At 48.3% G+C, this 25,965-nt stretch overlaps 1 protein-coding gene across 1 annotated transcript; it reads left to right on the top strand.

The window, feature by feature from the left end:
• Positions 1 to 10,576: 10,576 nt before the first annotated feature.
• On the top strand, positions 10,577 to 17,877 carry LOC115322641. The gene is made up of 7 exons (XM_029982983.2): positions 10,577 to 10,581; positions 10,791 to 10,875; positions 11,161 to 11,355; positions 11,937 to 12,152; positions 12,293 to 12,467; positions 15,891 to 15,967; positions 17,538 to 17,877. Exons 1-7 carry the CDS (start codon positions 10,577 to 10,579, stop codon positions 17,805 to 17,807), a joined length of 1,023 nt encoding a protein of 340 aa, XP_029838843.2. The 3' UTR covers positions 17,808 to 17,877.
• The last annotated feature ends 8,088 nt before the right edge of the window (positions 17,878 to 25,965 follow it).

The raw sequence follows: 25,965 nt of genomic DNA, 5'->3' as shown, positions 1-25,965 counted from the left end.
CATCGTGGTCACGGTGAACGAATAAAACGGCGCCGAACGTCTCCCGTCAGGGGCCGTGCTCTCTCCAATAATTCGCTTTCACCGAGGCAATAGCCAACATCGTGGTCACGGTGAACGAATAAAACGGCGCCGAACGTCTCCCGTCAGGGGCCGTGCTCTCTCCAATAATTCGCTTTCACCGAGGCAATAGCCGACATCGTGGTCACGGTGAACGAATAAAACGGCGCCGAACGTCTCCCGTCAGGGGCCGTGCTCTCTCCAATAATTCGCTTTCACCGAGGCAATAGCCGACATCGTGGTCACGGTGAACGAATAAAACGGCGCCGAACGTCTCCCGTCAGGGGCCGTGCTCTCTCCAATAATTCGCTTTCACCGAGGCAATAGCCGACATCGTGGTCACGGTGAACGAATAAAACGGCGCCGAACGTCTCCCGTCAGGGGCCGTGCTCTCTCCAATAATTCGCTTTCACCGAGGCAATAGCCGACATCGTGGTCACGGTGAACGAATAAAACGGCGCCGAACGTCTCCCGTCAGGGGCCGTGCTCTCTCCAATAATTCGCTTTCACCGCGGCAATAGCCGACATCGTGGTCACGGTGAACGAATAAAACGGCGCCGAACGTCTCCCGTCAGGGGCCGTGCTCTCTCCAATAATTCGCTTTCACCGCGGCAATAGCCGACATCGTGGTCACGGTGAACGAATAAAACGGCGCCGAACGTCTCCCGTCAGGGGCCGTGCTCCCTCCAATAATTCGCTTTCACCGAGGCAATAGCCGACATCGTGGTCACGGTGAACGAATAAAACGGCGCCGAACGTCTCCCGTCAGGGGCCGTGCTCTCTCCAATAATTCGCTTTCACCGAAGCAATAGCCGACATCGTGGTCACGGTGAACGAATAAAACGGCGCCGAACGTCTCCCGTCAGGGGCCGTGCTCTCTCCAATAATTCGCTTTCACCGCGGCAATAGCCGACATCGTGGTCACGGTGAACTAATAAAACGGCGCCGAACGTCTCCCGTCAGGGGCCGTGCTCTCTCCAATAATTCGCTTTCACCGAGGCAATAGCCGCCATCGTGGTCACGGTGAACGAATAAAACGGCGCCGAACGTCTCCCGTCAGGGGCCGTGCTCTCTCCAATAATTCGCTTTCACCGAGGCAATAGCCGCCATCGTGGTCACAGTGAACGAATAAAACGGCGCCGAACGTCTCACGTCAGGGGCCGTGCTCTCTCCAATAATTCGCTTTCACCGCGGCAATAGCCGACATCGTGGTCACGGTGAACGAATAAAACGGCGCCGAACGTCTCCCGTCAGGGGCCGTGCTCTCTCCAATAATTCGCTTTCACCGCGGCAATAGCCGACATCGTGGTCACGGTGAACGAATAAAACGGCGCCGAACGTCTCCCGTCAGGGGCCGTGCTCTCTCCAATAATTCGCTTTCACCGAGGCAATAGCCGCCATCGTGGTCACGGTGAACGAATAAAACGGCGCCGAACGTCTTCCGTCAGGGGCCGTGCTCTCTCCAATAATTCGCTTTCACCGCGGCAATAGCCGACATCGTGGTCACGGTGAACGAATAAAACGGCGCCGAACATCTCCCGTCAGGGGCCGTGCTCTCTCCAATAATTCGCTTTCACCGCGGCAATAGCCGACATCGTGGTCACGGTGAACGAATAAAACGGCGCCGAACGTCTCCCGTCAGGGGCCGTGCTCTCTCCAATAATTCGTTTTCACCGAGGCAATAGCCGACATCGTGGTCACGGTGAACGAATAAAACGGCGCCGAACGTCTCCCGTCAGGGGCCGTGCTCTCTCCAATAATTCGCTTTCACCGCGGCACTAGCCGACATCGTGGTCACGGTGAACGAATAAAACGGCGCCGAACGTCTCCCGTCAGGGGCCGTGCTCTCACCAATAATTCGCTTTCACCGAGGCAATAGCCGACATCGTGGTCACGGTGAACGAATAAAACGGCGCCGAACGTCTCCCGTCAGGGGCCGTGCTCTCTCCAATAATTCGCTTTCACCGCGGCAATAGCCGACATCGTGGTCACGGTGAACGAATAAAACGGCGCCGAACGTCTCCCGTCAGGGGCCGTGCTCTCTCCAATAATTCGCTTTCACCGCGGCAATAGCCGACATCGTGGTCACGGTGAACGAATAAAACGGCGCCGAACGTCTCCCGTCAGGGGCCGTGCTCTCTCCAATAATTCGCTTTCACCGAGGCAATAGCCGACATCGTGGTCACGGTGAACGAATAAAACGGCGCCGACCGTCTCCCGTCAGGGGCCGTGCTCTCTCCAATAATTCGCTTTCACCGCGGCAATAGCCGACATCGTGGTCACGGTGAACGAATAAAACGGCGCCGAACGTCTCCCGTCAGGGGCCGTGCTCTCTCCAATAATTCGCTTTCACCGCGGCAATAGCCGACATCGTGGTCACGGTGAACGAATAAAACGGCGCCGAACGTCTCCCGTCAGGGGCCGTGCTCTCTCCAATAATTCGCTTTCACCGCGGCAATAGCCGACATCGTGGTCACGGTGAACGAATAAAACGGCGCCGAACGTCTCCCGTCAGGGGCCGTGCTCTCTCCAATAATTCGCTTTCACCGCGGCAATAGCCGACATCGTGGTCACGGTGAACGAATAAAACAGCGCCGAACGTCTCCCGTCAGGGGCCATGCTCTCTCCAATAATTCGCTTTCACCGCGGCAATAGCCGACATCGTGGTCACGGTGAACGAATAAAACGACGCCGAACGTCTCCCGTCAGGGGCCGTGCTCTCTCCAATAATTCGCTTTCACCGCGGCAATAGCCGACATCGTGCTCACGGTGAACGAATAAAACGGCGCCGAACGTCTCCCGTCAGGGGCCGTGCTCTCTCCAATAATTCGCTTTCACCGCGGCAATAGCCGCCATCGTGGTCACGGTGAACGAATAAAACGGCGCCGAACGTCTCCCGTCAGGGGCCGTGCTCTCTCCAATAATTCGCTTTCACCGCGGCAATAGCCGACATCGTGGTCACGGTGAACGAATAAAACGGCGCCGAACGTCTCCCGTCAGGGGCCGTGCTCTCTCCAATAATTCGCTTTCACCGCGGCAATAGCCGACATCGTGGTCACGGTGAACAAATAAAACGGCGCCGAACGTCTCCCGTCAGGGGCCGTGCTCTCTCCAATAATTCGCTTTCACCGAGGCAATAGCCGACATCGTGGTCACGGTGAACGAATAAAACGGCGCCGAACGTCTCCCGTCAGGGGCCGTGCTCTCTCCAATAATTCGCTTTCACCGAGGCAATAGCCGACATCGTGGTCACGGTGAACGAATAAAACGGCGCCGAACGTCTCCCGTCAGGGGCCGTGCTCTCTCCAATAATTCGCTTTCACCGCGGCAATAGCCGACATCGTGGTCACGGTGAACGAATAAAACGGCGCCGAACGTCTCCCGTCAGGGGCCGTGCTCTCTCCAATAATTCGCTTTCACCGCGGCAATAGCCGACATCGTGGTCACGGTGAACGAATAAAACGGCGCCGAACGTCTCCCGTCAGGGGCCGTGCTCTCTCCAATAATTCGCTTTCACCGCGGCAATAGCCGACATCGTGGTCACGGTGAACGAATAAAACGGCGCCGAACGTCTCCCGTCAGGGGCCGTGCTCTCTCCAATAATTCTCTTTCACCGAGGCAATAGCCGACATCGTGGTCACGGTGAACGAATAAAACGGCGCCGAACGTCTCCCGTCAGGGGCCGTGCTCTCTCCAATAATTCGCTTTCACCGAGGCAATAGCCGACATCGTGGTCACGGTGAACGAATAAAACAGCGCCGAACGTCTCCCGTCAGGGGCCGTGCTCTCTCCAATAATTCGCTTTCACCGAGGCAATAGCCGACATCGTGGTCACGGTGAACGAATAAAACGGCGCCGAACGTCTCCCGTCAGGGGCCGTGCTCTCTCCAATAATTCGCTTTCACCGCGGCAATAGCCGACATCGTGGTCACGGTGAACGAATAAAACGGCGCCGAACGTCTCCCGTCAGGGGCCCTGCTCTCTCCAATAATTCACTTTCACCGAGGCAATAGCCGACATCGTGGTCACGGTGAACGAATAAAACAGCGCCGAACGTCTCCCGTCAGGGGCCGTGCTCTCTCCAATAATTCGCTTTCACCGAGGCAATAGCCGACATCGTGGTCACGGTGAACGAATAAAACGGCGCCGAACGTCTCCCGTCAGGGGCCGTGCTCTCTCCAATAATTCGCTTTCACCGCGGCAATAGCCGACATCGTGGTCACGGTGAACGAATAAAACGGCGCCGAACGTCTCCCGTCAGGGGCCGTGCTCTCTCCAATAATTCGCTTTCACCGAGGCAATAGCCGACATCGTGGTCACGGTGAACGAATAAAACGGCGCCGAACGTCTCCCGTCAGGGGCCGTGCTCTCTCCAATAATTCGCTTTCACCGAGGCAATAGCCGACATCGTGGTCACGGTGAACGAATAAAACGGCGCCGAACGTCTCCCGTCAGGGGCCGTGCTCTCTCCAATAATTCGCTTTCACCGAGGCAATAGCCGACATCGTGGTCACGGTGAACGAATAAAACGGCGCCGAACGTCTCCCGTCAGGGGCCGTGCTCTCTCCAATAATTCGCTTTCACCGAGGCCATAGCCGACATCGTGGTCACGGTGAACGAATAAAACGGCGCCGAACGTCTCCCGTCAGGGGCCGTGCTCTCTCCAATAATTCGCTTTCACCGAGGCAATAGCCGACATCGTGGTCACGGTGAACGAATAAAACAGCGCCGAACGTCTCCCGTCAGGGGCCGTGCTCTCTCCAATAATTCGCTTTCACCGCGGCAATAGCCGACATCGTGGTCACGGTAAACGAATAAAACGGCGCCGAACGTCTCCCGTCAGGGCCCATGCTCTCTCCAATAATTCGCTTTCACCGAGGCAATAGCCGACATCGTGGTCACGGTGAACGAATAAAGCAGCGCCGAACGTCTCCCGTCAGGGGCCGTGCTCTCTCCAATAATTCGCTTTCACCGCGGCAATAGCCGACATCGTGGTCACGGTGAACGAATAAAACGGCGCCGAACGTCTCCCGTCAGGGGCCGTGCTCTCTCCAATAATTCGCTTTCACCGAGGCAATAGCCGACATCGTGGTCACGGTGAACGAATAAAACGGCGCCGAACGTCTCCCGTCAGGGGCCGTGCTCTCTCCAATAATTCGCTTTCACCGCGGCAATAGCCGACATCGTGGTCACGGTGAACGAATAAAACGGCGCCGAACGTCTCCCGTCAGGGGCCGTGCTCTCTCCAATAATTCGCTTTCACCGAGGCAATAGCCGACATCGTGGTCACGGTGAACGAATAAAACGGCGCCGAACGTCTCCCGTCAGGGGCCGTGCTCTCTCCAATAATTCGCTTTCACCGAGGCAATAGCCGACATCGTGGTCACGGTGAACGATTAAAACGGCGCCGAACGTCTCACGTCAGGGGCCGTGCTCTCTCCAATAATTCGCTTTCACCGCGGCAATAGCCGACATCGTGGTCACGGTGAACGAATAAAACAGCGCCGAACGTCTCCCGTCAGGGGCCGTGCTCTCTCCAATAATTCGCTTTCACCGAGGCAATAGCCGACATCGTGGTCACGGTGAACGAATAAAACGGCGCCGAACGTCTCCCGTCAGGGGCCGTGCTCTCTCCAATAATTCGCTTTCACCGAGGCAATAGCCGACATCGTGGTCACGGTGAACGAATAAAACGGCGCCGAACGTCTCCCGTCAGGGGCCGTGCTCTCTCCAATAATTCGCTTTCACCGCGGCAATAGCCGACATTGTGGTCACGGTGAACGAATAAAACGGCGCCGAACGTCTCCCGTCAGGGGCCGTGCTCTCTCCAATAATTCGCTTTCACCGCGGCAATAGCCGACATCGTGGTCACGGTGAACGAATAAAACGGCGCCGAACGTCTCCCGTCAGGGGCCGTGCTCTCTCCAATAATTCGCTTTCACCGAGGCAATAGCCGACATCGTGGTCACGGTGAACGAATAAAACGGCGCCGAACGTCTCCCGTCAGGGGCCGTGCTCTCTCCAATAATTCGCTTTCACCGAGGCAATAGCCGACATCGTGGTCACGGTGAACGAATAAAACGGCGCCGAACGTCTCCCGTCAGGGGCCGTGCTCTCTCCAATAATTCGCTTTCACCGCGGCAATAGCCGACATCGTGGTCACGGTGAACGAATAAAACGGCGCCGAACGTCTCCCGTCAGGGGCCGTGCTCTCTCCAATAATTCGCTTTCACCGAGGCAATAGCCGACATCGTGGTCACGGTGAACGAATAAAACGGCGCCGAACGTCTCCCGTCAGGGGCCGTGCTCTCTCCAATAATTCGCTTTCACCGAGGCAATAGCCGACATCGTGGTCACGGTGAACGATTAAAACGGCGCCGAACGTCTCCCGTCAGGGGCCGTGCTCTCTCCAATAATTCGCTTTCACCGCGGCAATAGCCGACATCGTGGTCACGGTGAACGAATAAAACAGCGCCGAACGTCTCCCGTCAGGGGCCGTTCTCTCTCCAATAATTCGCTTTCACCGAGGCAATAGCCGACATCGTGGTCACGGTGAACGAATAAAACGGCGCCGAACGTCTCCCGTCAGGGGCCGTGCTCTCTCCAATAATTCGCTTTCACCGAGGCAATAGCCGACATCGTGGTCACGGTGAACGAATAAAACGGCGCCGAACGTCTCCCGTCAGGGGCCGTGCTCTCTCCAATAATTCGCTTTCACCGCGGCAATAGCCGACATTGTGGTCACGGTGAACGAATAAAACGGCGCCGAACGTCTCCCGACAGGGGCCGTGCTCTCTGCAATAATTCGCTTTCACCGCGGCAATAGCCGACATCGTGGTCACGGTGAACGAATAAAACGGCGCCGAACGTCTCCCGTCAGGGGCCGTGCTCTCTCCAATAATTCGCTTTCACCGAGGCAATAGCCGACATCGTGGTCACGGTGAACGAATAAAACGGCGCCGAACGTCTCCCGTCAGGGGCCGTGCTCTCTCCAATAATTCGCTTTCACCGAGGCAATAGCCGACATCGTGGTCACGGTGAACGAATAAAACAGCGCCGAACGTCTCCCGTCAGGGGCCGTGCTCTCTCCAATAATTCGCTTTCACCGAGGCAATAGCCGACATCGTGGTCACGGTGAACGAATAAAACGGCGCCGAACGTCTCCCGTCAGGGGCCGTGCTCTCTCCAATAATTCGCTTTCACCGAGGCAATAGCCGACATCGTGGTCACGGTGAACGAATAAAACAGCGCCGAACGTCTCCCGTCAGGGGCCGTGCTCTCTCCAATAATTCGCTTTCACCGCGGCAATAGCCGACATCGTGGTCACGGTGAACGAATAAAACGGCGCCGAACGTCTCCCGTCAGGGGCCGTGCTCTCTCCAATAATTCGCTTTCACCGCGGCAATAGCCGACATCGTGGTCACGGTGAACGAATAAAACAGCGCCGAACGTCTCCCGTCAGGGGCCGTGCTCTCTCCAATAATTCGCTTTCACCGCGGCAATAGCCGACATCGTGGTCACGGTGAACGAATGAAACGGCGCCGAACGTCTCCCGTCAGGGGCCGTGCTCTCTCCAATAATTCGCTTTCACCGCGGCAATAGCCGACATCGTGGTCACGGTGAACGAATAAAACAGCTCCGAACGTCTCCCGTCAGGGGCCGTGCTCTCTCCAATAATTCGCTTTCACCGCGGCAATAGCCGACATCGTGATCACGGTGAACGAATAAAACGGCCCCGAACGTCTCCCGTCAGGGGCCGTGCTCTCTCCAATAATTCGCTTTCACCGAGGCAATAGCCGACATCGTGGTCACGGTGAACGAATAAAACAGCGCCGAACGTCTCCCGTCAGGGGCCGTGCTCTCTCCAATAATTCGCTTTCACCGCGGCAATAGCCGACATCGTGGTCACGGTGAACGAATAAAACGGCGCCGAACGTCTCCCGTCAGGGGCCGTGCTCTCTCCAATAATTCGCTTTCACCGCGGCAATAGCCGACATCGTGGTCACGGTGAACGAATAAAACGGCGCCGAACGTCTCCCGTCAGGGGCCGTGCTCTCTCCAATAATTCGCTTTCACCGCGGCAATAGCCGACATCGTCGTCACGGTGAACGAATAAAACGGCGCCGAACGTCTCCCGTCAGGGGCCGTGCTCTCTCCAATAATTCGCTTTCACCGCGGCAATAGCCGACATCGTGGTCACGGTGAACGAATAAAACGGCGCCGAACGTCTCCCGTCAGGGGCCGTGCTCTCTCCAATAATTCGCTTTCACCGAGGCAATAGCCGACATCGTGGTCACGGTGAACGAATAAAACGGCGCCGAACGTCTCCCGTCAGGGGCCGTGCTCTCTCCAATAATTCGCTTTCACCGAGGCAATAGCCGACATCGTGGTCACGGTGAACGAATAAAACGGCGCCGAACGTCTCCCGTCAGGGGCCGTGCTCTCTCCAATACTTTGCTTTCACCGAGGCAATAGCCGACATCGTGGTCACGGTGAACGAATAAAACGGCGCCGAACGTCTCCCGTCAGGGGCCGTGCTCTCTCCGATAATTCGCTTTCACCGAGGCAATAGCCGACATCGTGGTCACGGTGAACGAATAAAACGGCGCCGAACGTCTCCCGTCAGGGGCCGTGCTCTCTCCAATAATTCGCTTTCACCGAGGCAATAGCCGACATCGTGGTCACGGTGAACGAATAAAACGGCGCCGAACGTCTCCCGTCAGGGGCCGTGCTCTCTCCAATAATTCGCTTTCACCGAGGCAATAGCCGACATCGTGGTCACGGTGAACGAATAAAACGGCGCCGAACGTCTCCCGTCACGGGCCGTGCTCTCTCCAATAATTCGCTTTCACCGAGGCAATAGCCGACATCGTGGTCACGGTGAACGAATAAAACGGCGCCGAACGTCTCCCGTCAGGGGCCGTGCTCTCTCCAATAATTCGCTTTCACCGAGGCAATAGCCGACATCGTGGTCACGGTGAACGAATAAAACAGCGCCGAACGTCTCCCGTCAGGGGCTGTGCTCTCTCCAATAATTCGCTTTCACCGAGGCAATAGCCGACATCGTGGTCACGGTGAACGAATAAAACAGCGCCGAACGTCTCCCGTCAGGGGCCGTGCTCTCTCCAATAATTCGCTTTCACCGAGGCAATAGCCGACATCGTGGTCACGGTGAACGAATAAAACGGCGCCGAACGTCTCCCGTCAGGGGCCGTGCTCTCTCCAATAATTCGCTTTCACCGAGGCAATAGCCGACATCGTGGTCACGGTGAACGAATAAAGCAGCGCCGAACGTCTCCCGTCAGGGGCCGTGCTCTCTCCAATAATTCGCTTTCACCGAGGCAATAGCCGACATCGTGGTCACGGTGAACGAATAAAACAGCGCCGAACGTCTCCCGTCAGGGGCCGTGCTCTCTCCAATAATTCGCTTTCACCGAGGCAATAGCCGACATCGTGGTCACGGTGAACGAATAAAACGGCGCCGAACGTCTCCCGTCAGGGGCCGTGCTCTCTCCAATAATTCGCTTTCACCGAGGCAATAGCCGACATCGTGGTCACGGTGAACGAATAAAACAGCGCCGAACGTCTCCCGTCAGGGGCCGTGCTCTCTCCAATAATTCGCTTTCACCGAGGCAATAGCCGACATCGTGGTCACGGTGAACGAATAAAACGGCGCCGAACGTCTCCCGTCAGGGGCCGTGCTCTCTCCAATAATTCGCTTTCACCGCGGCAATAGTTGCCCAGGTGTAAATGTGACGCACAACAAAATCTATTGGCTCAGGAAGGACATAAAGAAAGCTGCCAAAGCGGTTGCGAAAGTGCATTCGACTTCAGAAGACGGTGAACATATCTACTAACCGGTATGTGAGCGATATCTGTAACAAGAATAAAAAAAATTGTAATTGTATGTGGAAACGCTCATAGGTCAAATTAATTGCAACTTCGAAATTTGTGGACTTCAGCACACCGAAGACGTGTTTCAAGTACCCCACCACCGAAGCCTTTGAAGTATGCTTTTAAGCGGGCGCCCCGCGGTCACAGCAGTATCGCCGGGCCTTGCGCTTAAAAAATCATGCTTCAAAGGGTCCGGTAGTGCGGTAAGCGGAACAAGCTAACGTTTTGCTCAAGTCCCTACTTATGTTTAGTTAAGCGGATCAGCACTTGATGTGAGCATTGAAAGCATTGAATGAAATCAGTCAAATGTTCTAGCATGCTCACGTTTTTATTGTTTTGTCTTTTGCTCTGTTTCCTTTTTTTATTTTAAGTAGGTTTTAAAATTTATTAAATAATTAGCGTAAAATAAATTGGCCCTTTTTAGAGTTTATTTTTACCATTTTCCGCTGTCCTACTAAATTTAGATTGAAGTTTTATTTTTAAAATTTTTTTGTAGTCTTATTATTTTAATGCTATTTTACCCGCAATAACATTTGGGACGCTTTGAAAAGACGAATGTTATACATACCAAAACCGTTGCTTCTGTTGGAAGTTTGATCTGTTTGGTAGAATCCTCATCTAGTAGATGTGGTTAGTAATTTTGTTAAAAGCACAATGCAAGTTTTATTCGGTAATTGTTCTGCCAATAGAGGTTTCTTAGATAAGTCCCGACCAGCAACCATATTATCCACAGATACTCTCTAGATGTGCACTAAAATGCAGAGCCACAGCTATAGTGTCATTTGCTTCTTTAAAATCTTGACATTCTTTAAGTTTAACAACTTATCAATTTGTTGCAGGTACCCAAATAATCTTTACACAGAAGCGGCTCGAGCGCTTGTCCAAAGATACAAGGGACTGAAAGATGCGTCTGTGACTGGCTACGTGAGTTCAACTCTTGACTTAACCTGAGCCCGAGCACTCTACCCGACCTTATCAATAGAAATACTCACGTAATGGTAGTGGCTTGCAAAATAATCAGCCACGCTTGACTAGTGTACAGATTAATTTACATACACCTAAGGAGTGGTTATGCTTTGCGATGGTCGTTATAAATGAGTGGGAGGGAATTAAAAAAAAAGTTATTGCTCTTGTGAATGAGACTAATTTTTATTTCGTGGTTAAGAACGAATAACGTTGCGTTGTAACAGCGAAAACATTACTGTGCAGAATACCTGGCGGGCGAGTCTCCGCTACCGGGGGAAGAACATTAGAAGAAAGATGATGAGTGGGGACCCTGAGGTCGACAGGGCGAGGGAACAGGCCCGTCAACAGAAAGAGAGCAAGGCGCTTGAAAGGAGCGAATCAGAAACACAAAGCACCAGCCAGCCACTGCGAGCAGCCCCACCCACCGCCGGTAGACCTGTGAGTATAAGTGCAATTATAGAGCTACACTGCTTTCATAAAAATTCACATTTCAAAACCTACCATGGCCATAGGAACGTTGCAATGAGCAGCGTATACCGAATGTCTCTGTATGAATGAGAAAAGTTTCATGTGACCAAAATTAATTCTCGTCGCGTTGGGGACGTCCGTCATAAGCTATACGGAGCTCAAGTTTGTCTGCTTCTTTTGCAGGGGTTGTGGTGTCGTCAGAACGCCGAGCTTTTATTGGCACTGATTGAAGGATAGTGGGTAGACATCAAGGCAGCTTGCTTTGAGGTGTACCCCCTATTTTTCAGTCAGAGCCAATCCAGAGCTCCACGTCTTTCTGAAGTCACCGCAACTCCTACGCAAGAAGCAGACGACTTGCTCTCCGGATAAACATGTTTCCTTTGGAACACACACTTTCCGTAATTGGTGCCTCCAGCTAATGCACATTCGCTGTTAGAGCTTTCTACGTGCAGGCGCCGATTTTTTCGGCTCGCTTTACAACGTCAGATTTGCTAAAGCCACCTATACGTCACTGCATTTTGTATTGAAAGTAATGCACACTTATTTTTCAGGTAAAAAAGTCATACTTTGGGGTGCGCGAAGATGAAATATCCGTGAATGGCCACATTGCTTTCATGGTAACGGAAACCAGGAAAACTCTCTGGGACAATGGAAAAGTTCGAGATGCAATGGACAGGACATTTGAAGCGAGAAGATGTTGGATGACAGGTGGAAAAGAAGTGTCTGCAATAGTTGAACGCTTCCCGGCATTGAGGAAATACGAAGAGGTTGGTATTGATATCTACTAGAGGTGGTATTTTTTATATGCTCAACTTGTGCTATATTCAACCTTTTGCGCTTCTTCGAAGCTATAATCATGATTTATAAGAACAATATTAATTTTATACAGACATTTTTGCTTCCACAGATCCTCAACGAATTCGAGCGGCGGAGTGACAAGAGAGCCTACGAAGGCCTCACGGCATTTTTACATCAGAAGTCAGAGAAGATCCTCAAGCTGCTCATGGAGAGGATGAGCACACGGAAAGACTCCACGCGGTTGATGAAACTTGCGGAGCGGGAAACCGCAGAGGAGAAAGACCGTAAGCCACACCATCCGGAATTTCTTTTTCTTTTAGAAACTTTTGACAACTAATTAACTTAATAATGCTTGTAGGATATTCGTAATTTATTTAAGATACTGCAGGCAGCCGCGCTGCCCAGGCAGGAGGGGTTACATCAGTTATGATAAAACAAGAAGCTGAAATGTATCCACAGTTATGATTTCAACAAGTAATGTCGGCAAGCAATTCCAATGTTACATTGTGTTGGGGAAGAACAATTTTTAAAATAGTTTAGTACTGGCAATGTATCTCTATACTCCGCTTTATCTTATGTCCGACCGGAAGGGATGCTACGAGCCATCGAATCCCAACCAAAGCCGTGTGAGTGCCACGCGATTACGGAGAGGAGGCGCAGAGAAAGATGTGCGGAGACCGTGTCATGGGCTAGGTTCACAGAGCCGGATTGGCTGTCCGGCCGTAGCGTCCGCTGCGGCCGGACATAAAATGAAACGGAGTATAGTATGAAGTTTCCATTCTTCAATCACTGTCAATTTAGATACAGTTTTTGAGCCCGTGCAAAAAGTATAACACTGACTAAATTGTTAGCGTCCTGTTACCAACAAAGTTTTATTCAGTTTGAACGATAGTCAGTGACAGGTTAAGAGTTCAGGAGAAACTCCTCCCCAGGGTTGGGCAGAAATACTCGAAAATGTATTTGGAAATACAAATACTGGGATACTTTAAAATAGTACCTAAAATACTGATACTGAAATATATCTGTAAATGTGTATCGCGATACGTATCGGAAATACATTTTAAATATAGGCAAAAAGTATTTGGAAATACAAATACAGGAATACATTTTAGGGAAGGCAGAAATACAAATACAGAAATACTGATACTGCAATACATTTTTCCAATTTATTTGAGACGAAATTAAATGAAGCTTGGAGTTGGAAGTGGAAATTTTTGATCCTGAAATTACTTTCCCGTAGGCTTGGCACTTTGCCTTGAAGGTAGTGATTTCGGACGGCGAGGAGTCTTCAATGGGCTCAGAAAAACGTTCCATTAAGGACTGACCGTGGTCCCTTCCCTGACATCCTGTCTGTCTGACGAGGGATGCGAAAAGGCTTCGACCTCTAAATAAATTCTCTTTCATCCTAAATCCCATCAAAACGCCACCACGCCCTTGTCAAATAAGGACGCCCCTGTCAACATTTATCACATGACGTCACGGTGGAATGAACTGGTATTCTTTATCTGTAGGTATGGTCTTGAAGATGAAATTTAACGCGCTGCTGTATGAAAGTACAATATGTAATTTCGTTGTAGTTTACCTCGTTGAAGGTTGTGCAGGATTTTCGAGAATAGTGGACCACCTGAAGCATACTGGAACACATGTCTTATCTTCTGTTACGGTTGAAAAAACGATACGGTGGCATCCCTGTTGTGAAGGTGCTTCCTGCTGACCCTGCGCCACCGACGCATGGTCGGCCATGCATACTCCAAATAAGACGTCGTGGATTGCGACCTGATATTGCCGGCAGAGGTGCGAGCTCTCCGAGAAACAGCGTGCTCGAGACGAGTCGCAGGTGTACAAAGTATGGGTCGGCACAGCGAGGCCACGTCTGACCTCCTTTCTGGGTTTCGGATCACCACAGCAGCGGGCCACTTTAACGTCGGCTGATGACGTACCCTTGAGCCGTGCAATATTACGGGCGCAGCCGCGGACGCATTCAAATATCTGTTGAACTTCACTGCGCGAGATATCCTACAATTTTAAGTCAGCCACCACCAGGCTCGTGCTGCAACGAACTGTTAATCAACTTTGCCGCATGGGTGTACTGAGTACGTTAAGGCAAAAGAGACGGTAAGCAGCGGGCTTTGGATGCCCGCAAACAATGACTAAAAAAACCCTACCTAATGACCTGTGGCACAAGATGCTCGGACTCTACTCCTGGCACGCCACCTAGTTCGAGTCCCTGACTGCGCAACAGTTCTCAGAAGAGAGAAGAGGACGCATAGAAAAATAGTTTAGAAAATCGGAAGGAACCTTGGTCAGCATGGTAACAATGCCCCAGCATCTCGTTGGCCCTGGTGCCCTCAAAAAATAAGAAAAAAGGCGTTCGGGTTTTTTTATTTTATTTTTTTTGGGGGGGAGGGGGGGGGGTTGAGTATTTCTCAAAAAATGTAACGAAATACATTTCACCCTGATTGTATCGCGATACAAAGGAACATTCAAAATGTATTTCGATACAGAAATACAGATACTGGCGAAAAAAATGTATTGCGATACAGAAATACAGATACGAAATGTATTCCTGAAATACTATCGCGATACATTTGTATCGCGATACTGCCCAACCCTGCTCCTCCCACCTCTTTTCACGTTAGCAAAGCGAGCGCTGGAGAGGAGGCAACCTCCTCTCCAATGTTCGCTCTGCTAGTTAAGGGAAAGAGTTGGAGAAGTTCCCCTGAACTAAACGGTCGTCCAAATTGCCAAACTCCCCCCGTTGGTGTATTTATAGTAATTTTAGAAGGGGCGTGTCCAAGGCTATATTGCTAAAAAAAGTTGAAATGATTGTAAAAAAAAAAAAAAACTCTAGTTAGAAGTGATTTATGTCGTTTTTTCTATCTCGTGGGTCTGAATATCACATTTAGTTTCTTTGAAGATGTGCCTGAATGACAGACAACACGAAAATCCTCCGACCAGTCGTTACGTCATACAAGGATATTTCGGCCTTCAAGCGCGTGTCGCTTAAGTGTGAAGCGCGTGCAATTGCAGTCTTGCAAGTATATTCCCCCACACTCGCATTCGTCGTGCCGTCTTTGTCTAACCGTTTTGAAAACAGCAAAAGTGGACTGCATAGCTTTGATAGTCGCTGAAGATGCGCGAGGGCGGACATTCCGAAAACTCCTGATATGACGGTGCACGCACCGAAAAGGTGGGACCTCAGCGGCATTTTGAACATGATTTTTTTTAGCTTTCATCTACTAAATTGAAATACAATTTCGATATTCATGATTTCTTAGGCCAAATGAAGACGATTTTAGTGACTTTTCCTCAAATACAGAAGCTCTTCAGTTTACATTTAAAATCTCTTTTACGTATGTTTATCCCTATTGTCACCCACCTTATTATATTCAAGCGACCTTCACTGTATTAAGAATGAACACTTTTAATTGTATTTCCCGCTGTTTTTTTATTTATTTTTTTTATTTAAGAGTTTACGCGCAGCCAATGCACGGCAGAATTCAGCGAGAGCGCGCTGGAGGCTGACCATTTGAAAAGGACACCTTGCCGTCCTCACCTTGTCGACGACCCTAAAAACATTCTTAAGAAGTACAACGTCGGATTTCAAGTCCTTCAGGCTTAGTCCCGACTCTAAGGATACCATTTTACCACTTTGGAATGGCAGAGCATCACTAAATTGAATGTCATGTACCCAATTTTGCTTTCAGACTTTCTAGCCGTTGCAGCGCTCTCTCTTTTCCCGCGGCTTGTTCGGGAGCAGAGCGACTCCTTTCTGAAGAAGCTAGTAAGTATTACTTCTATTCATTTCAAGTTTTATTTTACAGCTTTAAAAAAATCGAAATATTTTCGAGAAAGTACCTGTCAACTTCTATTCAAAACAGATGATTGCTGGACTAACTTTCAGATAAAAAAACAAACAAAACCATCTCGTAGGAAATAGCGTTTTAAATTCTCGTTATCATTTATTGTGACGTACACCAACAAAAGTTGGTGTACGTCACAATAAACGTACGATAAAACGACGCGTGGTCAGAAAGATGAACCATGATATTACACCTCTGGCAGGGATGTCCAGAAGCAAATTAATAAAGCAAAACACGTCTTTAAAAGATTGCTAGCTCATTTTCTTCGCAATTCAAAAACTCGCGAGTTGCTTAAATGTGCGTTTGTTTATACAAGGGGAAGTCAGTCAGCCCCGATAAACGTCTTGAGTCTCCGCTGTGGATAATAAACTTAGCGACTATAGTACAACCCGTAGCCTGGAATCTTTAACGTTATCCCTCATTAGTGATTACACGAGCGCACGCCGGTACAATGCACGACCACATCGAAATGGAAAGGAGTGGGGCTTCTGCAGCACGAACTTTCAGTCCACGTGGTGCAAGATGTGGTGCTTTTACACACGCTGTCGCTTTGTGTCGGGTAGCACATATATACTTCTATGCAAACCTACCTGTTCTCTCAACACTTCCTTACAGAATGCCGCAGAATGCGCTCCAAAAACTCAGTGGCCTTTTAAATATTTATCGGTATTTAAATAATAAATAAACGACAAGATGGAATTAACAGAGATTGTAACATAAGGAATTTAACTCATTGCAGTTTATTGTTGTTAGTGTTTATAACATTTTTTTTTCTCTAGCACGATCTTAAAAAGCAGTTATATCAACCGATCAAAGAAACCTACCCATCACAAAATTACAGCGAGACGCATGTATAGGACCTCAGGGAATACGCGGTGGGTCAATCACTGTGATCTACGGATCGCTCGAAGCAAATGACGCAGCCTATAACACTGCTTAAATCGAAAACGCGATCTGCGCAGAAAAAAATGTCCTTTTCCTGCGCGTGTCCGGCGGGGAAATAAACACGAATGCATTGTTATAGTAAGGTTCACCATTAGCCCTGACGAACCACAAAGTTAAACTGCTTCAATTTTCCAATTTTGTACATGACCAAATCGTGTGCGGCATTTTTTAATTAGCATTGCAGTAATTTTGTCAAAACAAATTAAAGTTATAGTCGAATTATATGCATAACCTAAATATTTGCCCGCTTCTACTAGGGTCATGAAGGTCACTTTCATGTTAAAATAATTTAAACACTACCTGTTAACTTTATCTTGTGATCTGTGACCATATGGAGAAAGGCCTCAAAAGTGTATGCGAAGATAATAGCAGCAAACAATTTTATCAGAATTACTTACATAGCATTAAAAGAGAAGTTTTGCACTCACACAGCATACGTAAGCCGGCGAGCCTTGATCATTTTATCTAAATAAAAATATTAGAACATATTATCATTGTTAATATTTACTTACTTTTCTTCAAATGTGTTATTTTATTTCATTATAGGTTCCAGGAGAAAGGTACTCCTATCCCACGGTTCTGTTCTCGGGAGAGGACGCCTTCACCTCTGCTGCTGTCCGAGTCGAGGCGGAAGAGCTCTGGGTGGACGTCGGCGACGTGATTCACGGAGTCAGCCTCATGATCGCCATGTACTGGGCGTTTGACATCCAGTACGCCACGGGGATCAAGTCGACCTTAGCTCTCTTTGAGCGTGCTATTGGCGTCAAAGAAACGCCGCTGGGAATGGTTGGTGTGAAGCTCCTTGGAAGGCTCTAACGCTCTAAAAAAAAAAAAACCGGTCCGTGTGCATTCCCGCACAACACCTCGGAGGGCCAGTCACCACAACTTAAGGAGGCAGCCCAGCGAATGACAATGCCAAAACATATGTTTAGACCAAAAAACGCAGTCTGAGTTGTGACATTAAGCAATGCAAAACGTCTCGCTTGCATTGCTTAATGTCACAAATCAGATTGCCTTTTTTAGTCTCAACATGTGTTTCGGCATCGTCATTCGCTGAGTTGCCTCCGCAAGTTGCGGTGATGGGCTCTTCGATTGTGTTGCGGGAAAGTAGACACACGGGATTTTTTTTTAGAGAGAAGCATTTAATACTTACTGTTTATGTATGTTTTTGACTTTTTTTAAGTATTCCTTTACACAATAAAACCTGGTTGACATGACATTTTGTCTGACATGACTGGCATGACTTCTTTTTATATGTCTGGATTGTTCGCGTCTAGAAGTTTCTTGTTAAATTTGGATGCCGGCACATTGTCAGTGAGTATTAATCTCCTCTATCTGAAATCTCCTCGAAGTGCCTGTTTCAGGAACTTTTCGCGCAGATAATTCAGAACTTTCTCGTATGAAAGGTGACTTTAGGAATCGCCTCTCCAGCACCCCTGAACAAGCCAGTAAGAGTCCCAAGGTGTGAAAAAGGGCCATTGCACGACTTGGAGCTCCGCCAGTCCCATAGTGTACAAAAGCGACACCGAAATTGGGGAGTCGCGGGAACCCTCGCGGGTTGTGCATGGTGTCCGACAGCACTCGCAATTATGGCGATCACGAGAGTCCCTAAGTGTAAAAAAGGCCGGCAAAAACCACCCAATTTACGAGGGACCAGGTGATTCCCTGGGAGTTGTAAGCGGTGCTAAATAATACCTGAAGTTACGGGTGTCACATAAGTACCAGGGTGTAACAAATGGCATTAAAAAGCACCATATTTAGAAGGGATCTGTTAACTCCCTGAGAATTGTAAGTGGTTTCAAATAATCCCTCCAATTAGGGGTGTAACATAAGTACCTAAATGGAACAAAGGGCGCCAAACAGCACCCGAAACAAGGGGTGTCTGTTGAAGCCCGTGGACTTTGAGGAGGGTGCTAAGTGATCCCCTATATTTGGGGAGCACTTGAACTCCCCAGCCTGGGGGGATTCTATATACACCCCAGGGGAGTCACATATGGGACACGGTCTAACTCCCCTCAGGGGAGTACCCTTATACACCCCTTTTTCTTAGAGTGTGGGCTGGAATTTATAGACGCTTTACACACGCGCCAAATTAGAGCGGCCATTGCTGACCTTCTCTTGTCTTACCGAGGTGCCGAGCAACTGAAACGATAGTTGACGATCCTCTACAAAGACCAATGTTTTAGAAAAGGACATAGTTGAGTCTAATATGGCAATAACCTGACCTGCCATGGTAATGATAAAGTGAAATAAACGAAACAAGAGGAAACAAAAAACTGAAGGTCAGTTATGGCGGCGTCCATGCACAGCTCCTGCAAAGCGTCTATTAATTTTTTTTAATTCCCACGTTGATGAACCGATCATACATCCATTTTAAAAGAAACAAATATTTAACATAAATATTCCAGTTCAGCCGGAGACAGGCATCAGTCGTGGTGATCCATGCTTTCCAATAACGTCTGCCTAGAGCAGACGAAGCACCCACAGAAGCGATTACATAAATTTGGGCCGCACGCTGGCAACACGATTCGATCTTCACTGAAGCACCGAACAGTAACGCATCCCTTTCCGCTAGAATTGTTCTCCCACCGATAGTATGCGACAAAATAAACGCAAGAATCTACGCCGTCTCGCGCGCGACCGTGGAGAGCCTATGGGGCGGCCGTTCTCCTGTCCCCGCTTTGATGATGATGATAGCGCGACCGTAGCGCCACCTCTAGGTCGATCTCGAGGCCAATAAACAAAAAGAGATTTAAAAGGCGATTTTAAGGTTTAAAATCTATCTTAACATGTGGCGTGTTCTGTTTTTTAGGAGGGTATTTCTGCCTCCAAGTGGGCTCACTGGCGACAGAAAGGGAGGACTCTGATCCTGAGTGGGGAGCATCCTCCTCGGACCTGGGCCCACTTTCGTCCATGGGCTCGTCTGTTGCCGCCGGCAGTTGACCCTTGGAGGTCGACTGCTTCGGCGGCTCCCCGGGCTTCCTCTGGGGAGCAGAGGTGCGAGGGGGTAGGCCTCGGCCCTTAGGGCCAAAGGGCCAGGTGGAGCAGGGGGGGGGGGGGGGGGGGGGGTTCAGCCCCTGCCCTGAGGTGGATGAAGAAGAGGCAGCATCCACATTACGGTTCGAAAGCGGTGTCACTGGCACCGCTCCCGAGGACAAAGGAGACCTCGACGGGAGGCGCAGACTGTCCGTAGACGTCTGCGTTCCCGTCGAAACCATTGGCCGTACCGGTCCCCTGCGTACGGCCTCGGCATAAGAGCCTTTGGATACAAAGGCAAAGCGCTTCTTTGCATCAGCGTATGAAATATTTTCGTTAACCTTCAAGGTGAGGATTTATTTTTCCTGTTTCCATAATGGGCAGGATCGGGAGTACGCTGGGTGCTTACCGCTACAAATAGCACAGTGGGGCTCCTCCCCCCCCCCCCCCCCCCCCCATTCTCGCATACACTCGCATACATCAGCGACGTACTCCTTGCTAGAACACTTGGCACAACTGTCACTTCCTCGACAGTTCCGTGACCCATGGCCAAACCGCTGGCATTTAAAACACCGCTGAGGGTTTGGCACATAGGGGCGGACGCGGCACTGGAGATATCCTGCCTTTACAGCTTCAGGAAGTGTAGTTGACTCAAATGTGAGGATGATGTGTTTGGTCTTGCGTTCAACACCATCGCGGCGAAGGGTAATACGCCGAGCAGCGATTACTCCCTGTGTAGAAAGGCCCTCAACTACTTCGGTTTCTGTACACTCGAGCAGGTCGTCTTCCGAGATCACCCCTTGAATTGTATTAAGTGTTCTATGAGATGTGACAGTGACTTTTAATCAGTCACGCAGTTTAGTGCTAATACACTCTAAGAAAAAAGCGTGCCAACTAGCACCTTTTAGGGTTCTTTCGCTTGTCCAATGGGCGGCACCCTTTAAGGTGCAGAAAAGAACCCACAAAAAGGGTTCTTTCTAATGAACCCTATTTCGGGGTTCTTTCGGATCGTTTATTGGTTCTTCTTAATGAACCCTATTTTTGGTTCTTTTCAGAACGCTTCTGTGTTCTATTTAACGAACCCTATTTAGGGGTTCTTCTAGGATCCTTTTTTGGTTCTTCCTAATCAACCCTATTTCGGGTTCTTTCCCGAACCCTTTTTGGTGCTCTTGATGAACCCCATTTCGGGTTCTTTCTAGAACCGTTTCTGGTGCTCTTAATGAACCCTATTTCAGGTTCTTTCCAGAACCGTTTCTGGTGCTCTAAATAAACCCTATTTCAGGGGTCTTTTCGTATCCTTTATTGGTTCTTCTTATTGAACCCCATTTGGGTTCTCTCCAGAACCCTTTTTCGTGCTCTTAATGAACCTTATTTCGAGGTTCTTTACGGTTCCTTCTTTGGTTTTTCTTTATGAACCCTATTTCATGTTTTATTTGGAACCCTCCTTGGTTCTTTTAATAAATCCCGAGTTCTTTAGATTATGTTGGCGTTATTTTAGTAAACCATATTTTGTACTTCTAACCCTCTCTTATGACAAATGAGTTTTTTTTACATTCCTAGTTAGTTTTTAGTAAATCGTATTTCGTATTTCTTGCTTTACAAGGTGCATTTTTTTCTACCAACCAAAGTGTCTTTAGATTGTTCATTAATCGCTAGCACTGGGCCTTTTCGACAGATTGACAAACATCAGTCTGGCCAGAGTCAACACACTTCATTCCTGTACGTCATTAACTAGGTGACAGACAGAACAGTAAACATCATGTCCAATCATATACTTTATTGGAGTAGCAAAAATTGATTCTTCTGTTCGCAGTAAAAAAGCTAACAAAATTCGAAACAGTTTCAAGACGAGACGGATATCACTGCCAGCAATGTGCACACAGCTTCTACTGTCGTTCTGATGTCGCTCACTGTCAGGACACCGTCCAAAAAGTTGTCAAATTCATTTTCCTGGAGATGGATGAGTGGCATCAGTGTCCGGACTTCCTACAACAAGAAAGCAAGAATATGAACACATGTATTTTCCTCTGTATTATTATGCTGCGAGTTGCTCATTCGCCGCGCTTTCAGATCAATTATAATTGTATAGGTTTCACTAAGCATTTTATTTCTCGTTTAGCCTTAGGCTCTAAAACATACCCGCAGATATGATTTCCTTCAAAACATTTAGTGGGTCAATCAGTGCGATCTAGAGAGCGCGACCAGCGGATGACGAAGCGTCCCCTTCGAAGCCCCCTTCGCTACAACAATGTGTAAAAGCGAAAAATGGTACGCAGCATCAAGCGTTCCCTTTCCATCCAAGAAGTAGTAAAGGAAGAAGATCGGAAGTCAATGAATTACAATATATGTGCAGTACACAGGTAAAACAATGCCCAACGTGCCACCGAATTTTCTCTGCTTTTAAAAATGCCCGTGCGTCCACTCGAGGGGCCGATCAATGCAATCTACGAAGAAAACTCGGCCAATGGAGAAGCTGAAAATATGATTGACTTAAAAATGAAGTCTGTAACGTGACACTGAGCATGAAGTCATACGTGAACCGCCATGCTCAGTGACATCTCTCGCTTCATTCATATGTCTAAACATGCTTTGGCCTTTTTATTCGCCGAGCTCTCTTCGTGGATTGGTGTGATTGGCTTCTCGAGTGTTCTGCGGGAAGTAGATGCACAGGAATTTTAAGCATGTTTCTAGAAACGTTGGTTCTACCCATATTTAATCCTTCTTGCCCTACAGTCAGTAACAGGTTAAGAAAAAATCTACGAGCTGGAGAGGAGGAAGCGGACAGAAGCTTGTAGGGGAGAGGAGAAACCTTCTCTCCATTTCAAGCGTCCATCGGCTTTCTTCTTTTAGATTTTTCTTAACCTGTCATTGACTTTAGTCGCTTATATTTTCTCTATATTATTTTTAGAAAATAAAGCAAGGATATGTTTTATATTACTAGCTCGTATATTGAAGATATAACCCTGACAAGTTTGCATTACCATCTGTGACAATGCACTATACTCGGGGGTGACTTGGGCAACTTTTTTGGCAATGTGTAGTCGAAGTTAAAAACGCCCGCGCATCTTAAGCAATCAAGGCTATGCACACGCACTCTTCACTTCAGAAACGCCACAGAAGTTGTTTCTGAGTATAAGTTAACCCTGTCTTAAACGAATGGCCCCGATAAGCGGTCATCAGTTCGTAATGATGTAGTAAGTTAACCCAGCATATTTATGGTGGGCGAAGGTAAACCTCTGCGTCGTCGCAGTCTGAAACTTGTGCTAGATTACAAAAACACCAACTAAAGTATACCTTCAAGCAGCTCTTCGAGGTTCAGAGTGACGTTCTTTTCCTTTGAGGAGCACCTGTGTAGAAGCTGTAAATGCCTCAATCTTGGCTCCCATGTCCGCCGGATGTCTTTGCCGAACGGCAGTTTAACGTCTTGTAGTAACTGAAAAATAAACAACGAATGGACAGTGTTGCTGGTTTACAAAAGTACATTTATGCGCTATGAATTTGTACACAATGATTGTTTACACACACACACACACACATATATATATATATATATATATATATATATATATATATTAACTAAATGACCACTTACTGTCACTATAGTGGAGTAGGGCTTGGCGTCAATTAAAATAATTTCGATTTACGTTTTCTTTTATATTGACTAGTTAATCAATTTATAGGTCGCGCTGATCTCGAGGAAAGATATTGTGTCCAGAAAAGGCCTAGAACAACCGATTTTTTCTTTGACAAGTTTTTACTACGTCTTATAAGGCTTAGTACATAACAACTTGTCATTGTGCCTCATACAGAAGTAAGGCATGGCTAACATTTAAAATAAAATATATGTACATATTTGTACAATAACAAGTTCAAATATCAACTTGCCGTTGTGCTCATACACAAGAAAAGCATGGAAAACATTTAAAATAAAATATTTGTACGTTAAAACGGGTAGTAAGAAACTTTTGAAGTCCTGATGATCTGTAAAAATCTCGAAACTTTAAGACTAAATATAAAGAAGATAATATTGAGTTACCATTCCGGGAATCGTCATTGCCGGAAATTCCTCAAGGACTGTGAGGGCTCCAGCATCGCTGAGGATCCATTCTTGGCAAGACTGAAACGTCCGCATCATGCGGTCTTGTATCAAGTCGACGTTCAGGGGCGCTTTAGTTATATCTTCGTTCATGAGCAAAACATGACGGCGAGCACTCACGGCGTCTTCACATTTGTGAGTATCAACGAATCCCTAAAACAAAAACAATTTGTTACGTTGATGCGCCGTTTACGCATGTAAGCTATTTACATAATAGTTGCAGCACTGAATATAGGACCAAATATAACAGTTATTTTTATCAAACATACATCCACTTTTGTGCAAACACAAAATGCACAAAAAGTTCGCGCCTGTCGATTTCCGCACAACACTCCGAGAGCCAATCGTTGCAACCTGCGAAGTCCTCTCAGCGAATGACGACGCGGAACATACGTTTAGACCAAGAAATGCAATCTGCGCTGTTACATTAAGCAAAGCAAGCGGGACGTTTTGCATTCCCTGATGTCGCAGACAGCATCTTTGGGTCTAACCAAATGTTCGGCATCCTCATTAGTTGAGCGGTGCCGTAAATTGCAGTGATTGGCTCTCAGAGTGCCATGTCCCTGGCCGGTCAAAAACAAAAACGTTTACAGCACCTATTCGCTCACGTTTATTGGGGCCATAAATACGGATACATTAGCTAATTAAAGCCCGGTAACATACGTTGTTACATTTACGAAGAGATATCATTGCTCATTTCATTCGCGCTGTAAATTCGAAGTTCTGTTCTTGAGATCTTTCTGGCGGAAAGCTTGAACTCAGCATTTTGTCATATTATATATAGTCAGTATTGTAGTAATGAAATCAATGTTCGCTTCAAAAATGTTTTTTTCTTGTGTAGTTCAACATACAAGACTGTAAAATAATGTTGTTTTTTTTTGCAACGTGCTTGTTTGGACAACTCCAAGTTAAAATAGCATAAAAACAAATTTCAAACGACAAGTAGCTTAATTAATAAGAAGCCGCCCCCTGTCCTACTTATTCTGCCTATGCATCAAACAATTTCCGGCCATTTTGAGCACTACTGTACTTATAGCAATTTTCAAGATAAATTATAAATATTGCCTGATTAGAAGAAGTTTTACCTTGAAATGATAAACAGGCCGATTGCAGTTCGTTTTCAAAAAGCCACCAGCAGACGTCTCCAATCGTCCATGTGCTCATGTCCGCTGACATGTTGCAAGTGATGGCTAAGAGGAAAGGGAGGAAGGTACTTCCTTCTAGAGCTTCAAACCCAAAGGGAGAGGAGGTCAAACATTGTTCCGATCCGCCACTCGTACGAGCGAGTGTGGCACTCCCTCGAGCAACGAAACTAGATCCTACCGAAGAAAGGGTAAAAGCACAGGCGAGCTGGTGAAGAACTTCCATCGTAAACCGGAGACACGGAAAAATAAAAAAACGGACAAAACAACAACAACTAGATCCTGTTGTCTCCAGTGACCTTCAGCGACCCATTCCTGTTCACCGCTAAGCTGACAGCGCGGTGGAAGCTACGTGCTTGCCGGACCAATTAGTCGCCTGGTTTTTATCACCTGACACCTTTCTCTGCGGTTGTGATCACATGGTGCAAGGCAGAAGGTTCACTGGTCAAACGAGCATGACGTTCCCAACGAACTGTCAGCCTAGTGGTGAGCAGATTAGCCCCCGAAACGTCGCTTTTGAACACATTACGGCTTATGTTCTGGGGTGCCGTTGAGCTGACTGAACCATGGTTCGCTGGCGAAGATAATATGCAGATGTCATCGCTTTTCCGTCCTTGTCTGCCAGGAAACACGGCGATCACGTCACCAAGCATGTCCGTCAGCCGCCGGTAAAATTGTTGGCAGTTCACTCTCTTGCCAAAAATAAACACAAAATAAACAAGAGCGAAATTCTCGATTCGGCGTGACACCTTCCGGCAAC

The sequence above is a fragment of the Ixodes scapularis genome, unplaced genomic scaffold (assembly GCF_016920785.2).
Source record: "Ixodes scapularis isolate PalLabHiFi unplaced genomic scaffold, ASM1692078v2 PGA_scaffold11__112_contigs__length_91849675, whole genome shotgun sequence".
NCBI lineage: Eukaryota > Metazoa > Arthropoda > Arachnida > Ixodida > Ixodidae > Ixodes > Ixodes scapularis.
Note: the sequence above shows the minus strand (reverse complement) of the source record. Positions and strands in the feature narration are given on the sequence as shown.